Source organism: Rhinopithecus roxellana, chromosome 17, assembly GCF_007565055.1.
Source record: "Rhinopithecus roxellana isolate Shanxi Qingling chromosome 17, ASM756505v1, whole genome shotgun sequence".
Taxonomy (NCBI): domain Eukaryota; kingdom Metazoa; phylum Chordata; class Mammalia; order Primates; family Cercopithecidae; genus Rhinopithecus; species Rhinopithecus roxellana.
In genome coordinates, this window is record NC_044565.1 from 3792157 (window position 1) to 3800092 (window position 7936).

Genomic DNA, 7936 nt, shown 5'->3' on the forward strand with positions numbered 1-7936 from the left:
TGTGGACAACTGCACAATGGCTGTCGGAACAACAATGCGTATTTGCATAGTGATACATTTGCAAAATGTGTCATAGTTTGCTCCTTGCCCTTCCATGAACCAGAGAATTATTTCAGTTTATTAGTCCCCTCCCCTAAGAAGCTTCTACCAATACTCTTTTCTTTTCCCCTTTCCTTTAACTTGATTGTGAAATCAGGTATTCAACAGAGAAATTTCTCAGACCCCCACTTCTGCTTTTGAAAGCCATAAAACAGCGAGGGAGAAACTGGCAGACAGCAAATCTCTTCGAGGCACAAGGCACAACAGACTGCTCTGGGATTCTCCTCAGCAATCTTCATTGCTCAAGTATGACTTTAATTCTTCCTTACAACTAGGTGCTAAGGGAGCCTCTCTGTCTCTCTCCCTCTTTGTGTGTATCTCTCTCTCTCTCTCGCTCTCTCTCCACCCCCCCATCCTCCCTCTTTTCCTCCCTCCCTCTCTGCCTCCCTCTCTCAGCATTTTGCAAAAATGCCAGGTGTAATATAATGCTTATGACTGGGGAAATATTCTGGGAATGAATACTGCTTATCTAGCAGCTGATACCCTAAAGGTTAGCGTCAAAACCTCTGCTCCAGCTCTCCTAGCAAATACATTGCTAGCTGGGGTTTGGTTTAGTAAATGCTTTTCTCTACACCCAAAGGACTTCTCTTTCATACATTCATTCATTCACTCAGAGATCACTTATTTGCATGCCTGCCATGTACTGGGTGCTGAGAGAAACCACACGTGAACGTAGCCATCATGGGGAAGTCACTCATTTTCTCCTTTTTACACAGGTATCTGAAGTAGCCATGGCAGAAGTACCTGAACTCGCCAGTGAAATGATGGCTTACTACAGGTCAGTGGGGACACTGAGACAAGTAACATGAGCAGGGCTCCTCTTTCAAGAGTAGAGTGTTATCTGTGCTTCGAGACAAGATTTTCCCCCTAAATTGCCTCTTTCAGTGGCAAACAGGGTTCCAAGTAAATCTGGTTGAAACACTACTTTCCCATTATAAGTCCCTCCAGCCTTGGGGTCTGGAGGCTATCCGGAAGTGTTGTTGCAAGGGCTTCCTGCACAGGCAAATGGGGAGAAAAGATTCCAAGTTGACAATACAAGGAATCCCTTTGCAAAGTGTGGCTTGGAGGGAGAGGGAGAGCTCAGATTTTAGCTGACTCTGCTGGGCTAGAGGTTAGGCCTCAAGATCCGACAGGGAGCACCCAGGGTGCCCACCTGCCAGGCCTAGAATCTGCCTTCTAGACTGTTCTGCGCATATCACTGTGGAACTTGCCAGGTGTTTTCAGGCAGCTTTGAGTGACAGGTTGTTTGCAGTTTCTTATCAACAGTCAAGTCTTGTACACAGGGAAGGAAAAATAAACCTGTTTAGAAGACATAATTGAGACATGTCCCTGTTTTTATTACAGCGGCAACGAGGATGACTTGTTCTTTGAAGTCGATGGCCCTAAAGAGATGAAGGTAAGACTGTGGGTTTAGCTCCCAACCCAAAGAAGGGCTCTAACACAGGGAAAGCTCAAAGAAAAGAGTGCTGGGCCACTTTGATGCCATGGTATTTTGTTTTAGAACAACTTTAACCTCTTCCAGTGAGACACAGGATGCACCACTTGCTGACCTGGCCACCTGGTCACCATATCATCATAATCACTCACTAATGGTGGTGGTGGTGGCCACACTTGGTGGTGACAGGGGAGGAGGAGTGATAGGGTTTCCCATTTCGTAGTAGGAAGACAGCCAAGTCTTCAACACAAATTTGATTCTCCTTTTAGGAGATGGGTTCAGCCTATGCCAATCACTTGAGTTAAACTCTGAAATCAAGAGATGATCTTAAGAACTAACATATGTCTACCCCTTTTGAGTAGAATAGTTTTTTGCTCCATGGGGTGAAGCTTATAGCAACAAGACATAGATGATGTAAACAAAAAGATTGAGACTTGAAAGAAAACCATTCACTTGCTGTGTGACCTTGACAAGTCATTTTACCCTCTTTGGACCTCATCTGAAACATAAAGGGCTGAGCTGGATGATCTCTGAGATGCCAGCATCCAGCAACCTTCAGTTCTGAAATATTTTCAGTTGTAGCTAAGGGCATTTGGGCAGCAAATGAGCATTTTTCAGACTCATCCTTACAGAGAGCCATGTTATATTCCTGCCGTCCCTTCTGTTTTATATGATGCTCAGTAACCTTTTCTAGGTGGCCCAGCCATCAGCCTAGCTAGGGCAGTTGTGCAGGTTAGGAGGCAGCCACTTTTCTCTGGCTTTATTTTATTCCAGTTTGTGACAGCCTCCCCTAGACTCATAATCCAGTCCTCAGTCTTGTTAAAAACACATTTCTTTAAAAGTCCTAAGACTGGCATAACTGGTTGGCTCCAGCTGTAGGAGGAGCCCATTGGCTTGTCTGCCTGGCCTTTGCCCCCATTGCCTTTTCCAGCAGCTTGGCTCTGCTCCAGGCAGGAAATTCTCTCCTGCTCAACTTCCTTTTGTGCACTTAGAGGTCTCTTTAACTGTCTTTCAAGCCTTTGAACCATTATCATGCCTTGAGGCAACCTCAGTTAAGCCTTAATACTGAGCTTCTCTGAATAAGAGGAAAGTGGTAACATTTCACAAAAAGTAACTACTCTTACAGGATTTGCAGAATGCCTATGAGACAGTGTTATGAAAAAGAAAAAAAAAGGAATGGTGTAGAAAAATTGAATACTTGCTGAGTGAGCATAGGTGAATGGAAAATGTTATGGTCATCAGCATGATAAAGCAAATCATAGTGTGACAGCATTAGGGATACAAAAAGATATAGAAAATGTATACATGTATGGTGTAGGTGAGGCATGTACAAAAAAGATGAACAAGGTAGAAATGGGATTTATTCTAAAAGAATAGCCTGTAGAAAGCCCACATTCTAGTCCTGAGTCTGCCTCTAACCTGCCATGTGCTCTTGAGTACACCCTTAACCTCCTTGAGCTTCACAGAGGGATAATCTTTTTATTTTATTTTATTATTTTTATTTTATTTTATTTTATGACACGGAGTCTCACTCTGTTGCCCAGGCTGGAGGGCAATGGTACAATCTCGGCTTACTGCAACCTCCGCCTCCCAAGTTCAAGCGATTCTCGTGCCTCAGTTTCTTGAACAGTTGGGATTACAGGCGTGCCCCACCACACCCAGCTAATTTTTGTATTTTTAGTAGAGAAGGGGTTTCACCATGTTGGCCAGGCTGGTTTTGAACTCCTGACCTCAAATGATTCGCCCACCTTGGCCTCCCAAAGTGCTCGGATTACAGGCATGAGCCACCACGCCTGGCCCAGAGAGGGATGATCTTTAGAAGCTCAGGATTCTTTCAAGCCCCTTCCTCCTCTCTGAGCTTTGTCCTCTCTGATGTCAAAGCACGGTTCCTGGCAGGACCACCTCACCAGGTTCCCTCCCTCACTCTCTCTGCAGTGCTCCTTCCAGGATCTAGACCTCTGCCCTCTGGATGGCGTCATCCAGCTACGAATCTCCCACGAGCACTACAGCAAGGGCTTCCGGCAGGCCGTGTCGGTTGTTGTAGCCATGGAGAAGCTAAGGAAGATGCTGGTTCCCTGCCCACAGACCTTCCAGGACAATGACCTGAGCACCTTGTTTCCCTTCATCTTTGAAGAAGGTACTTAGCCAAGAGCAGGCAGTAGATCTCTACTTGTGTCCTCTTAGAAGCCATCATGCACCAGCCAACTCAATTCCCCCAGAGCCGAAGCCCTTTAAAGGTAGAAGGCCCAGCAGGGAGAAAAAACAAAGAAGGCTGGAAACCAAAGCAATCATCTCTTTAGTGGAAACTATTATTAAAGAAGATCTTGATTGCTACTGACATTTGCAACTCCCTCACTCTTTCTCAGGGGCCTTTCACTTAAATTGTCACCAAGACGTTCAGATGTTGGTAACCTCCCTATGGGCTAGTGTTATGACCATCACCATTTTACCTGAGTAGCTCTGTTGCTCGTCCACAGTGAGCAGTAAAAGAGCTGAAGCTGGAACCCATGTCTAATAGTGTCAGGTCCAGTGTTCTTAGTCACCCCACTCCCAGCTTCGTCCTCACCAGTGTTGTCATCAGACTTTGACCGTATATGCTCAGGTGTCCTCCAAGAAATCAATTCTGCTGCCTCACCTCACAAGGCCTGCCCTTCTGATTTTATACCTAAACAACATGTGCTCCACATTTCAGAACCTATCTTCCTCGACACATGCAATAACGACCCTTATGTGCATGATGCACCTGTACGATCACTGCACTGCACACTCCGGGATGCACAGCTAAAAAGCTTGGTGATGTCTGGTCCATATGAACTGAAAGCTCTCCACCTCCAGGGACAGGATCTGGAGCAACAAGGTAAATGCAAACATCCTGGTTTCCCTGCCTGGCCTCCTGACAGCTTGCTAATTCTCCATGTTTCAAACAAAGTAGAAAGTGAATTTAAGGCAAATGATCAACATAAGTGAAAAGAAACATTAAAAAAGAATATACAAACTTTGGTCCTAGAAATGGCACATTTGATTGTACTGGCCAGTGCATTTGTTAACAGGAGTGTGACCCTGAGAAATTAGACGGCTCAAGCACTCCCGGGACCCTGTCCACCCAAGTCTCTTGGGCATAGTACAATGTCAATTATTCCACAATATGGGGTCATTTGATGGACAAGGCCTAACTGCCTGTGGGTTCTCTCTTCCTGTTGTTGAGGCTGAAACAAGAATGCTGGAGCGATAATGTGTCCATTCCCCTCCCCAGCCTTGCCCCCTTGCCCCAACATCCGTCCCACCCAATGCCAGGTGGTTCCTTGTAGGGAAATTTTACTGCCCAGCAGGAACTTATATCTCTCCGCTGTAACTGGCAAATGTTTCAAGTGCGGTGAGCCCATCATGAGCTGTGGTGATCTTCCTGGCATCGTGCCACAGTAGCCAAAGCCTGTGCACAGGAGTGTGGGCAACTAAGGCTGCTGACCTTGAAAGGCAGCCTCACTCAGGGCGAAGCTATTTGCTCTCAGCCAGGCCAAGAAAATCCTGTTTCTTTGGAATCGGGTAGTAAGAGTGATCCCAGGGCCTCTAACTGACACTGCTGTGACTGAGGAAGATCAAAATGAGTGTCTCTCTTTGGAGCCACTTTCCCAGCTCAGCTTCTCCTCTCCCAGTTTCTTCCCACGGGCTACTCTCTGTTCCTGAAACAGTTCTGGTGCCTGATTTCCGGCAGAAGTACAGCTTCACCTCTTTCCTTGCCTTCCACATTGATCAAGTCGTACTGCTCCTGTGGATGGGCACATTGCCAGCCAGTGACACAATGGCTGGCTTCCTTCCTTCCTTCCTTCCTTCCTTCCTTCCTTCAGAGTTTAAGATGTAGACCCTCTTTCATTCTCCATTTCCACTTCTATGAGGCTCTGAGAAACCCTCAGGCCTTTGAAGGGAGACCCTAAATCAATGAAATGACCCTGATATTGTCTGGGAGAAGTCAAGTTATCCTGTCTCTTAGGCCAAGGAACCAGAGGATACCAAATTACATGTGTCCTACTCATGGGGCCCAGGGGTTGGGCTGACCCTGCACTGCTGTGTCCCTAACCACAAGACCCCCTTCTTTCTTCAGTGGTGTTCTCCATGTCCTTTGTACAAGGAGAAGAAAGTAATGACAAAATACCTGTGGCCTTGGGCCTCAAGGCAAAGAACCTGTACCTGTCCTGCGTGTTGAAAGATGATAAGCCCACTCTACAGCTGGAGGTAAGTGAATGCTATGGAATGAAGCCCTTCTCAGTCTCCAGCTATCACTTATAACCACCTTCTATCACTCACGACCACCTTCTCCCCGCCCCCATCCCTAGGAAAAGCTGGGAACAGGTCTATTTGACAATGTTGCATTAATGTAAATAAATTTAACATAATTTTTAAATGCATGCAACTTTCAATTCTGCTGCAGAAAATTAAATCATTTTTCTGATGTTATTGTATCCTACCATAGTTATGACCCCAACAGACTATATATTGTTAGGGCTGCTCTCATTTGATAGACACTTTGGGAAATAAATGACTTAAAGGATCCCATTATCACGTCCACTCCACTCCCAAAATCACCACCACTATCACCTCCAGCTTTCCCAGCAAAAGCTACATTTCCAAGTTGATGTCATTCTAGGACTATCACCTCCAGCTTTCCCAGCAAAAGCTACATTTCCAAGTTGATGTCATTCTAGGACCATAGGGAAAAATACAAATACAGTAAAAAGCCCCTGGAAAATAGGCACTTCAAGAAGCTCTAGCCTAATTTTCACTTAAAAAATATTCACCTACATTATATTATGCTCCTCAGCATTTGGCACTAAGCTTTAGAAAAGAAGAAGAGCTCTTTTAGTAACCACACAGAAAGTTGGGGGCCCAGTTATAACTCAGGAGTCTGGCTCCTGATCCTGTGACCCGCTCATCAGTTTCCTCTCTGGCCAACCCAAAGAACATCTTTCCCATGGCATCTTTGTCCCTTGCCTCACAAAAATTCTTCTTTCTCTTTTGCTGCAGAGCGTAGATCCCAAAAATTACCCAAAGAAGAAGATGGAAAAGCGATTTGTCTTCAACAAGATAGAAATCAATAACAAGGTGGAATTTGAGTCTGCCCAATTCCCAAACTGGTACATCAGCACCTCTCAAGCAGAAAACATGCCCGTCTTCCTGGGAGGGACCAAAGGTGGCCAGGATATAACTGACTTCACCATGCAATTTGTGTCTTCCTAAAGAGAGCTGTACCCAGAAGGTCCTGCGCTGAATGTAGACTCAATCCATAGGACTGGCAGAAAGGGAACAGAAAGGTTTTGAGTGTGGCTATAGCCTGGACTTTCCTGTTTTCTACACCAGTGCCCAACTGCCTGCCTTAGGACAGTGCTAAGAAGATCTCCTGTCCATCAGCCAGGACAGTCAGCTCCCTCCTTTCAGGGCCAATCCTCAGCCCCTTTGTTGAGCCAGGCCTCTCTTACCTTTCCTACTCACTTAAGCCCACCTGACAGAAACCATGGCCACATTTGGTTCTAAGAAACCCTCTGTTCTTTGCTCCCACATTCTGATGAGCAACTGCTTCCCTATTTATTTATTTGTTTATTTTATTGATTATTCTATTTAATTTATTCAAGGGGGGCAAGAAGTAGCAGTGTCTGTAATAGAGCCCAGTTTTTATAGCTATTCAATTCAACTTGGACTGGTGAGCTCTCTTTAAGTCCTTTAATTAAGACTGAAAATATATAAGCTTAGATTATTTAAATGGGAATATTTATAAATGAGCAAATATGACCATACTATTCACTGGTTCTGAAATAAACTTCACTGTAAAAAAAAAAAAGGTCTTTCCTGATCATTGACTTGTCTTGGATTTGACCCTGAACAGTAAAGATAAACAGGGCTGTGAGAGTTCTTGGGGGACTAGAAGCCCACTCCCTATTGCTGAGTGCTGCAAAGTACCTAGAAACATCCTTGGCCACTGAAGACTATCCTCCTCACCCATCCCCTTTATTTCTGGTGTTCAACAAAAGGATATTCAGTGCACATCTGGAACAGGATCAGCTGATGCACTGCAGGGAGTCAGGATTGGTAGTAACAGCTACCAGTGATTTCTCTGTCAATGCACCAAACATCTGTTGAGCAAGCACTATGTACTAGGAGCTGGGAGTGCAGAGACAAGAAGGGTAACAAGTTCCTCCTCAGGAGAGGCAGATAGGTACAAGCAAAAACAAGGCAACATGACAAGTAGAGTAAGATAAAATACAAAAGGAGTATCCAGGAAGGAGTGAGGAGAGTGACATAAGAATCAAGCCTAAAGGGATAAACAGAAAATTTCCCCACATGGGCCGGGCACAGTGGCTTACGCCTGTAATCCCAGCACTTTGGGTGGCAGAGGCAGGAAGATCACTTGAG

The 7936-nt window shown here is 45.3% G+C and overlaps 1 protein-coding gene across 1 annotated transcript; it reads left to right on the forward strand.

Annotated features, from left to right (window-relative positions):
* The first annotated feature begins 201 nt into the window (after window positions 1–201).
* Window positions 202–7356, forward strand: IL1B (interleukin 1 beta). Its single transcript, XM_030921349.1, has 7 exons — window positions 202–345; window positions 816–877; window positions 1444–1495; window positions 3470–3671; window positions 4227–4391; window positions 5634–5764; window positions 6554–7356. Exons 2-7 carry the CDS (start codon window positions 831–833, stop codon window positions 6764–6766), a joined length of 810 nt encoding a protein of 269 aa, XP_030777209.1. The 5' UTR covers window positions 202–345; window positions 816–830; the 3' UTR covers window positions 6767–7356.
* The last annotated feature ends 580 nt before the right edge of the window (window positions 7357–7936 follow it).

Excerpts from the sequence above, each read along its gene's own strand:
- IL1B (XM_030921349.1), top strand. The coding sequence starts at position 831 with ATGGCAGAAGTACCTGAACTCGCCAGTGAAATGATGGCTTACTACAG. Across the intron at positions 1,496-3,469 it reads ATGGCCCTAAAGAGATGAAG|TGCTCCTTCCAGGATCTAGA; the intron begins GTAAGACTGTGG and ends CTCTCTCTGCAG. Across the intron at positions 3,672-4,226 it reads TCCCTTCATCTTTGAAGAAG|AACCTATCTTCCTCGACACA; the intron begins GTACTTAGCCAA and ends TCCACATTTCAG.